The following is a 22,405-nucleotide window of genomic DNA, read 5'->3' as shown; positions in this document are numbered from 1 at the left end:
TCCAGCAAGTAGAAGAAACAAATTGGGAACAGAACTTTGTTAGTCACATTGGACGTTTCATCTTTATATATGAGCATACCCCATGAAAAAGGTTTAGAAACAACAAACTACTTTTTGAAGACGAGATCAGTCTCATACTTAAGACAAAATAGATGCTTTTGGAAATGCTTAACTTCACATTGAACAACAACATTTTCCTGTTTAATGACAAAGTCTACAGACAGAAACAGGGGACGGCCATGGGAGCGAAATTCGCAAATGTCTATGCTAATCTATATGTAGGACACTTTGAAATTAGAACATGCTTGGACCCATATAGCTTTCATCAAAACCAACAATATTATATATTGGGGTCGGTATATCGATGATATACTTCTGATCTGGAATGGAGGTTTAGCAGCTCTAATCAAATACTTCGACCACCTCAATGCAAATCAGTACAACTTAAAATTCACAATGAACCAGAGTACTAATTCAATACAATTCTTAGATTTAGAACTCTGTATCAAAAATGGAAGAATACTGACCACATTGTATGTTAAACCAACTGCGGGAAACACAATTTTACATGCAGTACATCATCACCCACAATATGTAATAAGAAACATACCCTCTGGCGAGATGTTGAGAATAAAAAGGAACTGCTCAGAACCACAAGAATATGAAAAAATGCAAAACAATCAATGGAAAAATGTAAAGAAAGGGTACAAAAATAACACTTGAAAAAGATCTATGAAAAAACAAAGACAAGACCAAGAACAGAACTCCTGGCAAACAAACATGTCACAAAAGAAGATAATCAACAACAAAAACTTACATTCATCACTTCATACAGCTCAAATGCAAAACAAATTTAAAGAATTCTAAAGAAAAATTGACACATCTTAAAAATGGATCAAGATATTACAAGAGGTATTGAGGATGATGTTAACATTACTTTTAAAAAAGCAAAAAGTTTAAAAGATATATTGAGTCATTCGCATTTTTCATCCAAAATACCAAAAGGTCTACTACAACTATGGGACAGAGAACCCCTTAAGGGAAACTTCAAATGTGGAACATGCATAAGCTGCCCATGTTCTGAGAATGGAAAACAGACTATCACTTTGCCAAACGGAAAAAAACATAAAATCAAGGATTTCATAAATTGCAACACAAAAACAGTAGTCTATGCTATAAAATGCATATGCAATCAAATCTATGTAGGCAGCACAATGAGGAAACTAAAAACAAGAAATCAAGAACACTTCAGAGCCATAAACAGGAATGACATAAGATACCCGCTAGGATACCATCATCTGACGGAACGCAAAAACCAATCATAAAATGAAGGGAAGTTCTTTGGAATTGAAAGAATAACAAATCCACAGAGAGGTGGAAACCTGGAAAGAATTCTCAGATCCCGAGAAGCATTTTGGATATGTACACTTGACAGTTGCCATACGGGTCTGAACACGGATGCTGAACTGATTCATCTCCTCTAAGGGAACCATCTCCAAAGCTGTTCAGCCAGAGAGAAAAATTGAACATTAGAGATAAAAACTGTAACACATCAAATGTTGTTAAATGTATGTATATTTATAGTTCAAAATGGAATGTAATAATGTAATTTAATATTACATAAGCGCCTTAAAAACTGTGTATATTCTAAAACCGGCACCAAACCAATATAGTGTTTAAAATTTAAAAAGGAAAAAACACATGTGTAATGAAACATAACTGAAAAATAGTGTAGTTCCCAATCCAAAATGGCGCACTCATGCATAAAAAAAACTGGTAAGTAATGTAATCCCGAACCATATATATATCAAAAAAGAGAAATGTCAACATAGCACGAATAGCACTAATTTGGATGATATTTGAAGAAATCAAAAATCAAACTAAAAAAACAATAAACTTAAGGAATTCCGAAATAGGTCCCAAACTAAAATGGATGACTAGAGGTCACGTTTCAATGAATATCACGTGACCGTGACTCAAAATGAAACAAAATACGGAAGAAAAATAACCAGAATGCAGGTTATCAAGCCACGCTATGATCCCGCATCTGAAAGGATCGTCTGAAACTCTACAGGTAAGCATAGCGATTTCCCCCTTTTCTCGTACTAATAAAATAGTGCATACAAGCAAGCAAGAAAACCACAACACTTGAAGGAGATATAATGTGAATAGAGAGCTGCTAACTCAGAGCTTTCTCCCTCCTCTACTTAGCTTACAAATCTCAAACTTGCAAGAAATGGAGAGCAAGCAACACAAATCAGGAAACCTTCCCACATTAATTTAACGGCAAATTTAGTGAGAATGCTCAAAGATTGCATTTAAAAGTGAGTGCACACTCCAATACTATTGTCTATGTTTATGATCATGGTCACTTTTCTTATATTTTTCTTTTTCACACAAATTTCCTTTATAACGTTAGTCTACAACAATGAGATAAACTGTTTTTGGCTAATGATCTAGGAAAAAATATATGTAGGTGCTTGAAATAAATAGAAGGTACAAGAGTGAAATTGTACTTTGTATTTCAGACAAATGCACATGAACCATTAAGCCGAAGAAAGGCTTCCTTTCCCACCTGAAGAACTGTCTGACACAAAAAGACAGTGAAACACGTGTCGGGTGTATGAAGGGTGCTCTAATTTGAAACAAAAAATAAATAATAAAAATAAATCAAGCCAAATCAATCTTCTCTCTTCATTTACAAAACAAGCAATGAGCTAAGGGCGCAAAACATAAGGATTCCGTCTTTCCAAAGACCACACATTGATTTCTTCATAAGTCCGATCAGCCTCAGACTTGGAAACTACAGTGCATTTATACAAACAACAAATCCTAACGGAAAGGCTCGCCTTTGGATTGTGCAAGGCTGAAAAAGGACCTTTTGGACCTTTAAACTATACTAGGTGGTAAATCTGGCATGGGGTATAAACCGACTGAAAATAAAAGCTAGTGATGTTGCAAAGATTCTGAGCCGATTCTCCCAACTCATTAACCAAGAGCCGGGCAATGTTGAGTATGTGTGGATTTTGAGGGATTTCTCACATGCCAGAGCGCATGGGGAAGTTATGTCCGTAAATCCTAGGTATGCTTATAACTATGCTATAGAACAGGCAAATAGGGAAATGTGCTTAGATATTAAAAGATTGAAATAATAAGAGTGGACACTGAAAAGAAAATAATGTTGCGTAGACAAAGATATAAGAAGTGGGTGAGGGGCCACAAGGTGGAAAGCCAGCAATTGAATGCAGAACAAATGCTGAGAGCCGTTCGGGGGAGGAATTTGAGGCAGATCTGGGACTTAATAGACAGGGTAGGTTCCAGTAGATCCACATGATGGGCCAAATCACAGAGGAAAAATGGTTCGAGCATTATACCATCCTCTTTGGGGTGCGAGGGAATTTCCCCGGAGGTAAAAGACCAGAAAACTGGGGGTGGCTGGCCCTTTGTGTTTGATATTAGGGAGGCAGGATCAATGCTGTCAAAATTTAGTTTCTCAAGGGCAGCGGGCCCACATGGCCTCTCAAATTCTGCCCTCAAAGCAAATATTGACAATTGGTCTAAATTGGTGGTGACTCTTTTCGACCAAGTAATGACCACTAAAAGAGTTCCGATGTCCTGGCGTGAGGCGATTGTGGTGCCTATATCCAAGAGAGGCGATAGAGGCGATCCTAAGAACTATTGCCCTATCGCCCTTCTTGATACCTTGGGGAAGATTTTTGCTTCTGTCATTCTGAGAGACTTAAACATCTGGGAAATACAGAGCAGATGCCTTGATCCAAGGCAGTCCGGCTTTGTTAAGGGAGTGGGAACATCTTTAAACCTGTTCATCCTCAATTTTTTGAAGCAAGAAGCCATAAAAACTAGACGGTGTACCTATATGGCTTTTATTGACCTCAGTCAAGCATTTGACGGGGTGGATATACAACTCCTGTGGACTAAATTAAGGGAATGACAATGCCCGGAACATCTACTGGAGGCCATAGAGTGTCTGTATACAGCCACGTCAGTCCAAACAAGGATAAGCTCGGATGGGACCCTGTCTAGGAAAATACTCACGTTTTGTGGGTTAAAACAGGGTTGCACTCTTGCACCTCTGCTTTTTTGTCTTTACCTATCAGACCTGGGACTTTCGCAGTGGGAGATTAGAGCATTCCCCCTGAAACTAAATGGCCAGTCTGTCCCATGGGTACAGTACACCGATGATGTTGTATTTTTGGATCAGACACCCATTGGCCTCCAGCGGCGTATTAAAGCTTTTAGATGCTATCTGGAGTGCAGTGGGCTGACACCAATGTAGGGAAATCAAAGATCCTGGCAATGTCTTTGGCAGCCATTAAGCGGAAAGGACATTTCTGCTGGAAGGTGGAGGACGCATCACTGGAGCTAGTGGAATTGATAGTGTACCTGGGAATCATGATTAATAAAAATATATCGGATAGAGGTCACTATATTTTTCTGAGGAAAGAAATAGAACATTTGTCTACCCAAGGGCTTGCCATTGTCAGATATTATTGTGGATTCTCGTTGATGCCATTGATCACGTTTTATAAACAAAAGGTTGTCCAAACGCTTACTTATGGGGCGAAAGCAATACTAAATTTGCCATGGGAAGTATGGTCTATATTAGAGGGATATTTCTGGCGTAAAGTACTGAGGCTTCCAAGAGCACTACCGGTAGCAGTGATTGGTCATGAGCTACATATGCAATCTATTGGGGTCATTCCGAGGTTGGAGGTAAGTATTGGTTTTTACCAGCATGGCGGAAAGAGCGAGTCCGATCTGGTACCACGCCGCTAATTACAGGCTATTCCTACCTCCCGGGCACAAGCTTTCCGCCATGCCGGTAAATCCCCCTAGCGGCATACCGCTAAAGGGCCCGTTAAACCCCTTACCGGCATGAAGCGAGACGTTCTTAACAACACCGCCACCGAAGCTTCGCCGTCCGTAATTAGCGGTGACCGTAATTTACCGTCACCGCTAATTAACGGATACGGAAATTACGTCATCGCACAGGAACGGGAAGGAGCGCAGCGGCCATCTTTAAAAACACAATCCATTGTCATCCTCTCCAGGCAGCACCCTTGGGACGAACCTGAACCTCGGACAAAGGCCTACACAACCGCCAGCTATGCCCAAAGCCCCGAAAAAGTCATCGGACTGCCTCCGCAAGCAGTGCTTCAGCCCCAAGGAGCTGCAGGCCATGGTGGGCCACCTGGAGGAGCACGCAGACGTAGTGTTTAGCAGCGACATGCGCAGAGAGGCAGTGGTCCGGAAGAAAAACATAGGGGCAGAACTTGCTCAAAGGGTGAGCGCAGTAGACACCACCCCCCGCACCCTCAGGGACTGCCGCAAGCGGTGGGACGACTTGTGGTTGAGGGTGCGGAGCATCCTCGCAGCCAACCGCAGCCAGGCACTGCTGACTGGAGGTGGACCAAGTTCACCAATGAAACTAGCGCCATGGGAGGAGACCTGCGCTGCATTGATTGGCACAGAATCAATCGAGGGCGTTGGTGAAATGGAGTGTGGGGCTCCGTTGTCTGCTGATGGAGGCGAGTGTCCAAAGTCAACACTGCCAATGGCAAATACATGCTGAATACACTTCCAAGCCCCGTCCAATGCACCTTGTCATACTGCCCTCCACCAATTCTGATAATGGCAAGACAACTGCAACCAAGGGACAAGTGCTACCACATAATGCCCACCAACCACAGTGCAGTAACTAGCACATCCCAATAAGCACACTGTGCAGCAGGCTTGGCAGTGTACGAGTCAGACTGCACATGACGAGGCCAGGATTAGTGACTCCCACACCTGCGTACATATCCGACACATCCGTAGAAACCAGTGATGTAGTAACGGCCAAAATGCCACCAATCCAAAATGACTGAAATGTGAATGCTGCCATTAATGACATTAGCGTCTCACACAACCACTCATGTTGTACCTTTGTTCTACACCCACAGGCAGTGAGCATGAGGGCGATGAGCCTGAAAGAAGCCGTCCCACCACATCCAGTGCCAAAGGCAGGGACCACCGCGTACCGGCCAGGAAGGACAAAACCACCACAGCTCCTCCAAGGCCCATTGAGGTTGCACCACCCCCATCCCTCACTGCATCAGCGCCTGCAACAATCACCACACCAAGGTCAGAGGAGTCCAGCATCTCTGGGGAGGTGGCAGCCACGGCCCCTCTGCAAATCGTGGACAGCCCCTTGTCCATATGTGGGGCATCAGAGGAGGACTCCTACCCCACTGTATACACCCCCGAGCCCTGCAATGTCCCCCAGGTGTCGTGCAGGGACTCTGGGGAGGGTGACACACCAGTCCGAAGTGCATGTGGCGATGCACCGGGAGACGCAGATCCCGTGCCCATTACCCCATTCGAGGCCCTGTCAGGGCATGTCGACCCAATCCCCAGCAGGGATGATATGCCATCCCAGGAAGCACTACGTGCAGGACAGCTCACTGCCCTCATCACTGACTTCAATGAGGAAAACCGCCAGGGCAGGTTGGAGTTACTCGAGGAGCTCAGGCAAATGCGTCAGGTGTTCACAGAAAGCACCAACCGTGTGTGTGAGGCACTTGGACGCATTGCAGACGCCCTTGTGGCAGCATGTCCCATTCATGCGACTCAGCAGGAAGACACCCCCTCAACCAGTCCCCCCACCCCGGCAAGCCCAGCGTGCCGCTTGCTGTGTTCTCAGCGGCGCAGGAACATGGGGGCAGGGGGGTGAGGGTGTGTATGGGAGTTGGGGGGAGGGAGGTGAGGGTGGAGGTTTTGTTGTTCACGTGTGAACCTACTAATACAATACACCGGTTGTGCATAAGAAATATCAGAGTGGACATTGATCAATGTGCATGTGTCTTTTAATGACTCACAGTGCATGGTGTACATGTATCCCCACAACCAGTGCCCGATGCCCTGTCATCCTGACACCCTCAGCTGACTTGAGTGTCAGAAATATTGTCCAATCAATGATTGCCACACGGCACATCCCTCCTGTGCATCTGCACTGTGATGCTGTCCTGCCAATTCTTCATCCACCCCCTCATCATCATCTGGTGGTAGTAGTCCCAGGTCAGGGGGCAGTGGCACGTTCCGACGGATGCACATATTGTGCAGCTTTACATATGCCATGGTGATCCTGGCCACCTTCTCGTGGCTGTTGACGAGTGTTCCACCCGAACGGCTGTGGCAACAAAATGGTGCCTTCAACAGGCCAAATGTCTGCTCTATGGCCACCCATGTACGGGTATGGGCTTGATTGTAGTCCTCCTCATGCCTGTTCTGTGGGTTGCGGATAGGGGCCATGAGCCACGACTTCAAAGGGTAGCCACCATCACCTATATGGAAGGGGAATGAAGGTAAGTGTCTGTACATTGATGGTGGCGAACTGTAGCAGTCTTGCATGGCAGCTGGTGATTCCTGGTCATACACACATGTCCCTGGTTGCATCAACCCCATTACTGGCCCGACTATGTGTCCTGTGCCATGGAATGATGGAGGGGTAGCTTCTTCAAGATGGCTTATGGTGTGCACTCACATCTTGTTGCACGTGCACCGTATATGCGTGCAGCAGTGTTGGCCTGAATTCATTGATGTGTTGGGTTCTGTGAGATTTGGTGGCAGGGGGTGTCGACTGTAGTCAGTAGCATACTTGTCTTACTGCACTGATCAGTACCATGTTGACTTGCACCACTACTATGGGTGTGCGGAACCAGTGACACGCTGCTGTATCCCTGTTGGGCTCACTTCTATGCACTCCCAGGGACATCTGTCTTGTGTGGTGAGATGCAGGAGGCTGTGAGATAGTGCATATGCAGTGCATGGCGCAGGATGCCCTTACGGTGTGTGAGGTCCGCCAATGAGTGGTGCTTGTGTTGTGGTATTGGGCCAGGTTACCTGTCGGACGAGTAGTGTTGTATTTTCTACATTCTAGCATCGCTGTGAGGTTAAGCAGTCATGTGCCATATCGATTGCCTTGGGGCACTGTGTTCTGTGGGGTGCACATCGTGCACCGGCGTCAACATTCCCACATAGGTGTAGTATGCACCCCCCCCTTTCGCACCAAGTTGGGGTATGCATCCACCCTACTCATGGCCCCAATGCGCTGCCATGACCCAATCAGGTGACTCACCAAGCAGCCAGGCACGTTGTCCAGCATGTTGCTCCATATAGCGGGGTACCGTGGAGTTCCGCAGGACCAGGGGGGTCATGTGTTGATCGGGGTTATCGGGCCAACAATGTGTGATGGCTTTACTGGCATTTCATACCATCTGGGCGTCAATGGAGTGGTATTGCTTGCGGTTGCGATACGCCACCTCCATTGCATGTGGAAAGACCAATTCCACGTGGGTGCAGTCGAGGGCACCTATGCAATTTGGCATGCCTGCAAGTGCATGGTAGGCAACTTATGTATCCAATATCTCCTGGGGTGTCCGGGGTAGGGATATGTAGTCCCTTGTGTGTTTGATGAGGGCATCCAGCACTTGGTTGAGAATATGTGAAAATATGGCCTGTGGTATGCCATGGATGTGCCCCACTGTATGCTGCTACAGGCCTGTGGCAAGGAAGTGGAGAACAGACACTATCCTGAGTAGAGGGGGATTGCAGTGTGGATTTCTGAGGCTCACTATGTCGTCATGTGTCAGGTCCACTATGGTGGGGATGGTGTCCCGGTCAAGGCGGTACAGGGTGTGCATCTGCTCTGGTGTGAGGTTGAAGGGGGAGGCTCTGATGCGAGGGATTGGGGGCTGCCGGCGTGGTAATGGTGGCTGCACCGGTAGGGCATGCTGGGCCTGTCTCACCCTCCTTCTCCTCCTGTGTATCCCCTTTGGTGGGGGCTGTGGATGTTGTTGTTGTCGTTGCTGCCTTGCAAGCAGGGCCTCCAGCTCCAGTAATCCTGCTACAATTGGTATCATCTTGGTGTGGGAGGGGGTGTGGTGAGTGGGTGTGCTCCTTTTGTGCTGTGCCAGACGCCATTGCCTCCACCTGTGCTGGTTGAGTGCACCTGTGCCTCTTAGAAACACTGCTCAGGGTTCTTAACACCTTCTCGGCGATGCCGGTATTTACTCCATGCCGGTAAGGTACTTTGCGGCCTTGTAGAGGCCGTTTTTTGCATGTCCGCATGACTTGGGATCAGCTCCGGTTTACGTCATGCCGTTAATTTCGGCATGGCGTGTCGTGCGCGCTCCACGAGACCGCTATTTACGGCCTCGTACTTTACGGCACCATAAATAACAGTCTAGAGGGTCAGAATGGCCCGTAAAGGTAAACGATGCCGGTAATCCTTTACCGGCATTGTTTTTCCCTTTACGCCCAACTCGGAATGACCCCCTATGACTTTGGTGGTACTTTGGAAGTCAATAACCCTCTATCGGAAAGCCACATTACAAACAGCGATTCTCCTGTTTGAAATCTTGAAGCCGAGAGAAGGAATGTGGAACTAAAATTGAAGCCCAATGAGCCCATCACAATACTGAGGTAGAGAACCTATTGGGAAACCCTGATTAAAGTAAAGTTGGCATTTCAAAGAGCAGATTGGATAAAAACTGTCAAGGCAAAGGATAAGCAAATGCAGGGGATGGGCTATGGGTTGAAAAAAAAGGCCTTAATGACCCCCGAAGTACTTGCAGAAATTCCCTTCCTCTAGACACATAAATGTATTGTAAAGATGCAGGCTCAACATTATGAAGACAAAAGAGATCCTACTGAAAAGACATCAAATAACAGCAGGAAATGCTTCATGCCAGTATTTTAGGAACCCAGCACAAGTGGAGTCACTAGTGCACTTAATGGCAGGATGTCCTGCCCTGGCTGAATTATGAGATCTATATGTGGGTGATTACATGAGAAAAACACAGTCATTGACAAGGGAGGAATGGTGGCAATGTGTTTTAATAGGAGAAAGGGTGGGCATGGCTCTCACCGCAATGAAGTTCGTGGAGAGAATTTTTAGAGCGTGTGAACTGTAACTGGAAACTTTCAGTCTGTTTAGTATGATGGTTGGCAGCTGTTCCCCCACTCCCTGTTCATTATTCCTTTTTAAATGCCTACTAAGGAACCCATGGTTCGGATGCTTGTATCTCCTATGGTGGATTTTGTTTTGTTTTATCTTTTTTTCTTTTCAAGGAACATTTTGTTGTCTTTGGTATATGGAAATGATGTGTACATGTTAAAGGTTTCTATTTTGCTTTCTTTGTGTTTGCTTGAAACCAATAAAAAAAAGTTTTTTTTAAATACGTGGGAGGACACAATCCATTAGGAGAACAAGTTATTTACCTGTGGTAACGTTCTTTCGACTGGATGCTCCTCCCATGTATTCTTCATCACCCCTCCCAGCCTATCCCGCAGTTGAATTTCCATCTTATTACATAAACTATACACTATGTCAAGCTTAGGGGTACAGCTGGTCTGTTTGGTGACTTCAGGGTCCAATATTGATGATGGTGCTGTTTGGTCCACTTGGGTAGAAGATGTTCGGACAGTTTAAGGGGAGTTGGAGACCCCCACTTTCCCTAAATGTGATATTGAGTTAAGGTCACAGTTCACTGGATTAACGGTAAGCCTCTGGAAACCCGTCATAAACTATGCAAAACACGAAAATAAAGATCCAGGATTCTGCGCCCTATAATATCACTACGTGTTTTATTGAGTTGACCTTTAGATAACATGTGTTTCGGCCATCCTTGCCCTTTCTCAAATCAGGGCTATTGTATTATTGTATTTCACTGTATTCACCAATTGGCAAAATTAATGTCATTGAACCAATATATTAGTTTACAGTATGCACACAACCCAAACACCAACAAAAAAGGGAGAATGTGGGCATCCATTAAAGAACATTGTAGAATCACAGCAAAGAGAAATGTATGTGGAAAGTATCCATAACAATGTGTTTAAATCATCACAGACAGAGAATTACGGGTTGGCATTGGAGATGGATGCATGGGGTAAGGAAAACAACAATAGAACAAAAATATAAAAATACTTTGCATCAATGTAAAGTCAATAAACGTGTGGGAAAAATAATGAGAAACCATTATTATCGGGGGAGGGTGTCAGAAACAAGGATGGCGACAAGAGAATCAAAAAAACTAACAAGAGAGAAAGAGAAAAGAAAAAACTGGTAAGTATGTTGTCATAATTTCCCATTTCAGATAAAATATTCAAAATTATGTCATAGTGTTACAATGGACTTACCCAGCGTGGGGTTAAATTGATACATTTTTAGCCTTATTGCTTGCGTTCTCAAATTACGGGTACAATCCCATGCTCAGGTTTCTGGTGGGGTGTTGTTTAATGAAACAGCCATTAGTTCCTATTTATAAATATTAATGTTCTAGAGATCCGTATTGGAAAACATAATACTAACTCCATCCACTTTCGGAAACAACCAATCAAAGTCAATGACAAAATATAATAGAAAACTTGTGTCCAAATGTGCCATCACTTTGTATCCTACTTCAGTTAGCATTGTGTAAACAAAACACCCCATATGCTTCTCAAAACCGCATGTGACAGCCAAAATGACTTGCTAGTACGTGAAGGTATATTTGCCCTGTTTCAAAAAAGCCCTCTGTACTTGAATTCTTACGAGTTTTCCTTGCTCGGATTCCCGTTACGCTATCAATAGGCCCCCAGTAATTATCAAAGTTATATATACAAACACGAGACAGTGCTATTTCATGCAAGTATCTTCGTTACATAACGTGTGTATCTCAGCTATGAGGGTTCCTGCACTACTTACTAGTGCTCAGTCATCTGCGTTGGCTGATCGCTGTTGAATCACAGCGTACGCCGCCATTTTGGGAATATTTGTGTTGTCAACAGCCTCAAACGGCATGAGAGAGAGAAAAAAGGGGAATAACATTTTCCCAGTTATTTCTATTCAAGTCAGAAAGAGTGGAGCGTGACATAGTTAATAAACTAAATACATCTGAGAAGTCAGTTTTCTCATATTTGCTGAGCATGTAAGACTTACTGTTATTGTGTACACGATTGTGCGGTTAGCATAACCAAAGAGAAACCACCCTCCTTAAAGACGTACTCACGGCTCATTAGGTCTGTGGATCACTTAAGTTATCCAAATCTAACAGTATTGGAGGTCATGTTTCTCCTATGTAAATTAGTTTAATCATTTATATTGCCCCGGACGTGGCGAGCCAGAGCAATGCATTATGGGAAAGGTAGTTCATGGTTTGATCATTTCTAATTTAGATTGCCCCTGATATATATGGCTGGGGCAATGTATTGTTGACTCCATAGTTATGCCCCAAGTACAGTCACCGTAGTTCTCTTACAATTATTTTGGCAAGTATGATACAAGCAAACCTTGTTCCCGGTGTACTTGTAACTTTACCAGATAATACCTACGATATTTTGTATCCAGTAATGTAATTCAGCTCGTATGAGGATATACTCACAATTCCCCTTCCAAATGAGGTATTCAGCATCCCAATTACTATTCCATTGTAAATATTACTTTATCATGAAGCATTGTTCATCAATATTCATTAAGAAACATCATGTGTTAGTATTGGCAAAGACACATTCTTTGTACTTAGCAATCAATAACTGTCATCTGCTAAGTAGAATATGAGAGACACCATACCAAATTTGTCAATATAAGAGACACATAACAAAATTATACTATTGCAGCTTTTTAAACAAATATTAAACGTTAAAATATATCGGTAAGTGGCTTTACACTCTGTCTTCCATCCAGAACTGTTGTACATGTACTAAAGTTTCATAAGGTGGTGCTACAGGAACAACGCCATTTCCGTATCAAAATTGAAGCCTAACACTGTTGTGTTGAATAAGCAAATCAATCTCGCTTCTGCTTGGCGTAGTGCTTTCACTCTGTTGCCTCCTCTTTTGGATAATGTTACTTGCTTTAAGCCCACGAGCTAATGAGGCTTGTATCATCCAATTGGTGTTTCTTTTGCCAGCGTGTGCCTAATGGTAAAGTTGAATCTTGGCTTCCAGTCTTCGTCAGGTGCTCCCGAATCCTAATTCTGAGCTCCCTTCTGGTGCTGCCTATGTACATTTTTTTGCATGTACAAATTATTACGTACACCACATACTTTGTTCTGCAATTAATCATTTGTTGTATTGTAATGCATTTCCCATTTTGACCTATTAGTTACTTTGTTTTGTCATTTGCAAATGTGCACATTGCACAAAAGCCACAATTTCTGAAGCCTAGTTGTTTGGTATTCAGCCATGTGTGTTGCATTTCTTCTTTTGTGTCTGGTAACAATGATGGACAAATGATTGATTTCAAAGTACTTGCTTTCTTGAAAGTAATAGGTCTATCCTCAATATAATTGTGTAAGTGTTCATCCAGATGGAGTAGGTACCAATGTTTCTGTAGGATCTTCATAATTCTTTGGTGGTCCTTGTTGTATTGGGTTATGGCACTGTTGTCCTTTGTTTCTCTTCTGATTTATTTTTTAGAGGTAATGTGTCCTGTAGTCTGAGATTATTTTTTTTTCGAAAGCCTTCTGTAGACATTTATTCGGATATCCTCTTTTCTTGAAACGGTGTCTAAGTAGATTACATTCCTGTTGAAATTTCAAGTCATCTTTGCAATTACGTCTCGTTCTAATATATTCCCCAAGAGGGATATTACAAATGGTTGTGCGTTGGTGACAGCTGTTAGCATGCAAAATAGAATTGACCTCAGTTGGTTTCTTGAAGGTGTAAGTTTCCAAATGGTCATCTTGGACATGTATGGTATGATCCAAAAAATTAATTTGGTGGGATTTGTTCTCTCCGGTGAAAGTTATATCAAATGGATTCTGATTGAGTCTGTTGGTAAATTGTTGAAGTAGTGAGTGGTCCATCCCAAATCAGAAAAATATCATCGATATATCTAATCCATAATTTAACTCTCTCCTGAAGCATGGATCTTTGTATATTGTGAATTCCTCAAGCATGCCCATAAAGATGTTAGCAAGTGCGGGTGCATGTTTTGTCCCCATTGCTACCCCTTTGAGTTGTTGATACAAACTATTGTTAAAAGTGAACAAATTAGAGTCAAGTGTTATTTGTAACATCTCTTTGAGCACGTCAATTTGTTAGTAGTACGAAGCAGAGTCGTTCCAGAAAGCAAAGTCGATGGAGGCAAGTGCCCATTTATGCTGAATTGATGTATATAGTGCTTTGACATCTAGAGTGGCCAGTCTAAAAGAATCTTGCCAGGCAAATGATTGAAGTATGTTGATAACACTGGACGAGTCGCGTAGGTAAGATTTTACTTGACTTGATCTTGGTTTCAGAATACTATCCAAATATTCGGATACATTTTCAGTCACCCATCCTATGCCACTTAAGATAGGGTGACCCTCGGGGATCTTTTGGTAGTCCTTATGAATTTTCGGTAGGAAATACATAGGTAGGGTTACTGGATTTTTCATTATAAGGTAAGATCTTTCTTCATCAGTAATAAAACCTTTTCTATGCCAGCTCATTATTGATTCTTCAATATTGACTAGTATTGTTTGATGTACTGCAAGGTTAATTAGCCTGTAACATCCTGGTGTTGATAGATGGTTAGCAGCCATAGTTAGGTAATCCTCTGTCCATAATAACAATATTACCCCCTTTATCTGCCTCCTTGATAACTATAGAGGTATCCTCTGACAGGTTCTTAAGTGCTTTCCGGTCTCCTTTAGTCAGGTTATCTTGTTTCGAAATGGGCCATCTTGTGTCACATGTGGTATGCTGCGAGAGGTTCTATAGTTCTTGCGTGACTGCTCTGTAAAATGTATCAATGATATTGTCATTCGATAATTGAGGAATTAATTTAGATTTAGTTTTCAACTCTTTAGTATTCAAGAGATCTGGTTTGATTTGTAGTTCATGTAGTAAGTTCCGTATCTCACAATTCTCATCTGTCAATGATCGTAGTACAAAAGTGTCTTCAATGTCTTCTATAGTTAGGTCACTAATCTGTATTGGTGTTTCTTTGGCTCGGTATTCCCCTGGAGCCTTCGTGGGGAAAGATTTCTTGAGTTTAAGTTCACGTATAAATTTAAACAGGTCAATGTGGATATCAATATCCTGTAAGCTTCTTGCTGGTGCAAATGATAATCCCTTATTCAAAAGTTTTCTCTCGTCCAATGTAATGGATCTTTTAGAGAGATTCATGACCAAGTCCTGATTTATTTGTTCTTGTTGATTTCCCTCGAACTGGCCCTCGTCTGTTTTTTGTTTTCTGCTCGTGATATCTTGTCCTCCGCTGCCCGCGTCCCTCCCCCCTCCTTCCACTCCTCCTAGGTGCACATTGGGAATATTCACTGTTGGTGGTAACTGAAAACGGACTGTCTTCTGCACCAAGTTTCTGTTCCCTTTCTTGTAACGTTTAATCTGGTTCATGTATCCTTTGTCCTGTTTATCTATTTATTTGCTGTGGAACTTCTGGAGGATGTTTTTATACTACTATCATATTTTGTTTGGAAGGTGTAAACCCTATGCTCTCGATAATCACGATCATCTCAATAACTTTTTCTTAATTTTCACTTGATCCTAGTATATTTGTAAAATATCATACATTTTCTCATAATTTTTGAGTTTCGTTTCTTCATTTGATTTCATCTGTTATTTTCGTTTTGATGGTTTCAATGCCTTCTACTGCTCTTTTATGCTCTCTTGTGGCGTGTTCGATTAATAAGTCCATCATTTTCATTGAGCTGTTACAGAGGTTAGCTTCCCGTGCTTCTGCCAAATCATTATCATCATTACTGTTAAAGTTAGGAAATATAAGTATTCTTAGGCCACGTGGGACCTGATCATTCTTAACATAATTCTCCAGGGAGAATTTCTCCCAATACTTGTCTATTTCTTTCTTAGACAGTCTTTCTAGACGTATGAATTCAGAACGGAGATCTTCTTGTCTTTTACTTAAGTTTGAAAAACCGTGTGTCATGTCACCTTTTTTAGTAAATAGATTCTTTGTTTGTTCTTCTCGATTCCTTAAATATGCTGCCATTGTTGTACGGTACGTTCACCGGTCTGCCTTGGACACAAGTTTTCTATTATATTTTGTCATTGACTTTGATTGGTTGTTTCCGAATGTGGATGAAATTAGTGTTATGTTTTCCAATACGGAACTCTAGAACATTAATATTTATAAATAGGAACTAATGGCTGTTTCATTAAACACCCAACCAGAAACCTGAGCATGGGATTGTACCCGTAATTTGAGAATGCAAGCAATAAGGCTAAGAATTAATCAATTTAATCCCACACTGGATAAGTCCATTGTAACACTAAGACATCATTTTGAATATTTTATCTGAAATGGGAAATTATGAAATCATACATACCAGTTTTTTCTTTCTCTTTCTCTCTTGTCGGTTTTTTGATTCTCTTGTCTCCATCCTTTTTTCTGACCTCTCCCCCGATAATGGTTTCTCATTATTGTTTCCACACAAGTTTATTGACCTTACATTGATGCATTGTATTTTTATATTTTTGTTCTATTGTTGTTTTGCTTACCCCATGCATCCATCCCCAACCCGTATTTCTCTGCCTGTGATTATTTAAACACATTGTTATGGATACATTCCACATACATTTTTCTTTGCTGTGATTCTACAATGTTCTTTAATGGATGCCCACCTTCTCCCTTTTTTGTTGGTGTTTGGGTTGTGTGCATATTGTAAACTAATATATTGGTTCAATGACGTTAATTTTTCCAATTGATGAATACAGTGAAATACAATAATACAATATCCCTGATTTGAGAAAGGCCAAGGATGGCCGAAACACGTGTTATCTAAAGGGCAACTCAATAAAACACGTAGTGATATTACTGGGCACAGAATCCTGGATCTTTATTTTCGTGTTTTCCATCTTATTACAGTTTATGCTCTTTCAGGGTGAGTAGCTGTTGGGCGTAGGATAAAGTAACACATGTAAAAATCAGAACTGAAGCGAACAGTTGCTGCACGTGGTTTATACCATCGATGACGTTGAGACTGAGGCCCTCGAGGGACATTGAGTCGACAAGGCATCAACGAGCAGTTCCCACTGCTGGAAACATTTTCAGAAGCAGCTAAAGCTGGATATGGAGATACCATAAAATGAATAATACGTGGGAGGAACATCCAGTCGAAAGAACGTTACCACGGGTAAGTAACTTGTTCTTCTGCTAAAAAGTCCAAGTTTTAAAGCAAGAATAACATGTCAAAGAAAAGAATTGGAGAAAACAGCAAGCCTTAAATATTTATAAAAAAGCCAATTTTTATGGCAATAGCCAGTCTTTAGCAAAACACAATATAACAAGTCCATTAATAGGCCTACAGAATGGGAAAATTGTGCCACCGTTCTATTATTCCTAGAGCTCTGCCCACCTTTAAACTGCCAAACTAATTTAATAATTTCTTTGTAGATGAAATTAATCAAATTCAGCACGAAATTTGCAAAGCTGGCCCATCCTTGATACTACCCTCTCTCCAAAGTTCATTCCGGAGCTGGATTTTGCCCCAATTTCTCTGGAGTCAATTCTTTCTTTCTTGCTACTAACTTCAACCATGACCCTATAACTGCATACGTTGCGCAAAAACCAGCATACTATGACAGATTTTTTAATTGCAGTTGTTAATCTTTCACTCAAACAAGGGGTTGTTCCATGAGCCTTGACGTCCTCCACAGTCATCCCTCTTTTGAAGAAGGCATCCCTCGATGCAGGTGTTACAACATTTTTGACAGCAGGGTTGCTTTGGCCAGCAACAATTTTAAAAAAAGAATAATTGTACAACCTCAGATCTTATATCCCCTCCAGTCAAGTTTCTGTCTGTCCCATGGAAAAAAATTGGTCCTGTTAGCTGTATGGGACGATATACTAAAATATTCCAATGGTGCTGATTATGCTGGAAGCTTTTGACACAGTGGATCAGGATGTCCTCTTATGTTGGGTGTGCGATATTGCAGGAGTATCTCAACATGTTGTTTTCGCTCTTTTCTGTCAAATCGTACCCAAGTGGATCACTCGATGTCAATTTCTTGTGTGGCTCCTCATTCCTCAATTATTAATGTCTATATCCAACCATTGATGTCCATTTTTTTACAACTTCAATCCCCAGGATCGCTCCTATTCAGATGACATGCAGATTTATCTTCATGTTCATAACTCCATTTTCCTTCCAAAACCCTGTTGGATGCATGCAAGAAGTTAAAAGGATGATTTTGAATAGGTTTCAATAGAATCCATCTAAAACAGAGATTATAATGTTTGGACCCAACTATCTGGTTATGAATCTCTCATGAATTCCATCTTCTCTGTCCTTATTTGAACCCCTTATTTCCTTTACACACAGTGATACATTTGGGTTGCTAATGGCAGTCCAACTTGGGGTGCGATAAACAGTTTGGTGATATTAAGTCTATCTTCTGCAGGCTTTGTTTGTTACGCTTTTCTCTTTCCTTTGTTCCAGTCGCAGATCATCCCGCTGTGGTTCGGACTGCGATCAACTCCAAATTTGACGATGCCAATGCTATATTAGCTGGTATCCCACAGCAGTAATTCACACCTGCAGACTCCAAAAACCGCAACTTCTAGACTTATCCACCATCTGCTAAAGGTGTCCTTAATTTGAAAGGTCCCGTCATTGGCTGCCATTTAAGCAGAGGATACTGTTCAAAGTCGTGTGTTCAAATGCATGCATGGCCTAGAATGTTATTTTGCAGATATGATTCAACCTTATAGGTTGACCCAAAATCTTCGATCTACACAAAACCATTTGTTAATAGTTATGTCATGTTATGTTTCACAAGGTGACCACCATTTTACTGTTCTGGTCCCTCATATCTGGAACTCTCTCCCTATTAGTCTGAGAAGTATGGAGTCTGACACTTTTTAGGAAAAATCTAAAAACCTATGTTTTTTTTCTCCGTTTAATTTTTCTTCTGTATCCTCTACAATTAGTAACAATCTGCGCCCAGATGAAGATGTTTCTGCTTGGTCGTGCACGATATAAATGGTTCCAATCAAATGCTTGCAATATTCGGTGAGACTCTCCTGTTGAGTAGACTCTGACAGCAAACAAATCACTGTCATAATGTCTGAAGTCAAATAATGTCAACTATGCCCCTGATGCTGCAGATATGCTGATGGACCTGGGGATGGTGGCTAGCCACTGTGACAGACTGATGAAACCAATCTCACACAAGAATGGTCACCACTATTTGTATCAGGGTGAGATTGGGATGAATATCTATGGAAAGCAGGGGTTGAGCTAGTTCGGGCTCATCTACAACTAAAGTTTCTTTCTGGCTTGAAACTAAGCTAAACATGTCTGGATGGGTTAGGTTTTATTACCTGTCTGGGTACTTGGTCTACTAATGTATGGTTCTTTCGTAGGATTTGAGGTGTTCCTCCTCATCCACTTGGATTGACGAGTAGTAGGCTTCTCAGTACCTTAATATTCAAATGTAGAATGTAGTCAAATAAAATGCCTATAGAAGTATATTTATAGCTAAAACTTGTTTTACTGTCACAGAACAAGAAAACCTGCTGTGATTGGTGTAACGATGGTGTGTCAGGCTTCTCCTATCACTGAATCTGAGATATAGTACCCAGCACATTACTTTACCTTGGTCAGTCGCAGGGATATAGCACCAAGTTGGCTGTTTGCTATTCACCCTTGAGGCTAGTGCCTAGATATATTCTCCATAAATAGAATCCTCCTACTCACTGTTCAGCAGTCCCAGGTATTTTGGGGAAGTCGGCATTTCCAACCTTTCTGGCTTCTTATGATCAGGCTTGCAAGCTTTCCCAGGTTTTCCAGCTTCTTCAGCTCACTGCCTTATAGCCTCGGAAAAAGACATGTCACTCTGTTTTACTTAGATTTTACTATTCAATGTTATTCTTGGGGGCTTGCACTAATCTATATATGATTAACAACATTCACTTTTACAGCAGAACATTGAATAAAAAGGAAGACATATTTTAAATTGGTTTTAAGCATATTTTAAACATATTCTGAGATTCCACCTATTGTTGGAGCATATCAATGTTTGTGTGTATTGGTGACTATCCCTTGATGGAGAAGATAAAAAGCATGCAGTAGACTTTTGAAAAGATTCTTTTTGGCTTATATACTACGTATGACTTTTATAAAACATATATTGATGCCAATGCTTTATAAATTTGAAGCCAACTTCACTTAATGCCACAGTACTGCCCTACATCACTGTGATAAATATGCAATAGATAATATGGAGACAGACCTCAACTCTCCAATGTTCATGCTTTGAAGCATCCTTAACTTAATAGCACGTTTTCTTTCTCCCAATGACCAGTAAATGGTAGTGTTGGCTGGAAAGGGGCTTGAGGTAGAAAGAAACAATCCGCACTGCAGGTGAACATATAGAGTAAAGGATGAATGAGCCCACACAATGTGAACCAGGAAACTGTTTGTCTTTGACACACTTTCTTCTTCTCCAAACAGGTGGTGGTAACCAACACAATCCCACATGAAATCCAGAAGCTGCAGTGCCCCAAAATTAAGACGGTTGACATCAGCATGATCCTTTCTGAAGCAATCCGCCGGATTCACAATGGGGAGTCCATGTCTTACCTTTTCAGGAATATAGGAGTGGATGATTGATTATTTATTAGGATTGTGTTTTTTTAAAAAATATATACCAAGGGCCAAACTGGAAGAGTACGAGGTATCTGAACTATCATGCTTACCATAATATTTCAATACTGCCATCCTTTCTCTTTTCTTTTCCTGGCTAAAACCTTTTCATCAAATTAGATACAACAGAGCTTATTTTTTTCATTGTTATCTTTTTGAACAAAACCAATATGCCACACAAAAAAGTGATTCTTATTTGCTTTTAGTTTGGATGCACTATTAATGAAATGCACTGAAACATAGCCGCTGCTTGAAGATAACTCCTCCCCCCCAAATACTTTTTGAACACACTGGAGGGGTGTAATGTACAGCTGGAAAGCTCTTTACTTGTGGACTCAGCCATCTTTTGTAAATAAATTCAGGGGCATGTGAGAATCCTCTGATACAAAGCCTTGGCATGTCATTAGTATGACATGTACACATGCCCAAGATGGCTATGCCTAGTCTTCAATACAAGGGATTTCCAAGCTGTGCTTAAAACATTTCCCAACTTTAAATTAAAATGACTATGGCAGCCTCTAACTTGGGGGCTGCACGTTCTTCTTTTATTTCTTCGGTGTTCCTCTTTAAGCATATTTAACTCTTACCGAAAACCGTGTGTGCTCTACGTGCTTTGAAAGGGGTAAATTAAGTAACAATACGCTGTATATTATCTGCATTTTAAGAGCCAAAAAAAGGGGTTATATGACGTAAGTGAATATTTGTTCAAGTGCTTTTGTAGATCATCATAAGGAATATGCTCTTGTATTTATTTTCTGCAAAGAAAACAAAAGAAATAAAGAATAATTGTTTTGTGTGTTTTATATTTCCTTATTAACTGTTGTTGGATGTGTGCTTAGAAAGAAATCGATCTTGCTTATTCAAAAATATATGGCACAACGAAAGCTGACTTTGAACACTAATAAGAGGCCAGTGAAGGCTTATTGAAGGACTTGATGCAGTGAAATGCTAGGGTAGCTCTATGCTTCCTACATGTGAGATGTGTGACCTGCAGGTCGTATTCAAATACCTATACTGTAACACCTCTTGGTACTACCCTTGGGGTGTGTAAATATAAATTAATAATATACTGATGTTCGAGCTAGCAATGGCGGCTCATAGTTCTGATCAAGCTTCAAAAAATGTATACTGAACTTTAAGAACGATAATTCTTGAAGATATTCGCTCACAAGGTGAGAATCAACAAGTTTGTTGCCTCTTTTCTCCCAGACTTCGTGACATTTGTTGAGCCCAAGGAGAAGAAACAATGAATTTACAAAATACCTTGCTAAACCTTAAGACACATGAAGCAAAGGGGACAGAAGAGACTGGCCATGATCCTATGTTTGTTTATTTGTAAACATTAAACGAAATTCCTATGATGCAGCATGTGCTTGGCAGCAGGCACAGCCGATAGAGACAAAACAGGCATTTCTCAGTACAAGTGGGAACGTCTGGAGTGGAAAGGGCCATAAAAACTCTCAGAAATAAAGCCCAGGGTCTGGATGGTTTTACCGCCACCTTTTTATAAGAAGTTTGGGCTGCCTCACCCCCTATGTAACAAAGCAGTTTAATGTGTTCCTGGTTACGGGTAGGATTGGAGGAATTGACCACCATATTAATTGCTAAACTGGGCAAAGAGCCGGCCAGTTGTGACTCTTACAAGCCAATTACCCTACTGAACCATGATGCTAAGCTTTATTCCAAGGTCTTGGCTCATAGGCTGTTGGGGGTACTCCCAGGGCCGATGCACTAAGACCAAACTTGGTTTA

The 22,405-nt window shown here is 41.7% G+C and overlaps 1 protein-coding gene across 2 annotated transcripts in view; it reads left to right on the top strand.

The window, feature by feature from the left end:
• PRPSAP2 (phosphoribosyl pyrophosphate synthetase associated protein 2) overlaps positions 1-21,452 on the top strand; it is a 746,926-nt gene extending 725,474 nt beyond the window's left edge. The window contains exon 11 of one of the 2 annotated variants that reach the window (XM_069645686.1): positions 20,463-21,452. In XM_069645686.1, coding sequence (XP_069501787.1) covers positions 20,463-20,621 — 159 coding nt within the window. In that variant the 3' untranslated portion in view covers positions 20,622-21,452. The remainder of the gene's footprint in view (positions 1-20,462) is intronic. The other variant, XM_069645687.1, reaches the window with a different exon arrangement.
• Positions 21,453-22,405: the final 953 nt, after the last annotated feature.

The sequence above is a fragment of the Ambystoma mexicanum genome, chromosome 2p, assembly GCF_040938575.1.
Source record: "Ambystoma mexicanum isolate Mex_15411 chromosome 2p, UKY_AmexF1_1, whole genome shotgun sequence".
In the NCBI taxonomy this organism is placed as follows: domain Eukaryota; kingdom Metazoa; phylum Chordata; class Amphibia; order Caudata; family Ambystomatidae; genus Ambystoma; species Ambystoma mexicanum.
This window is presented reverse-complemented; position numbering and strand designations above follow the sequence as displayed.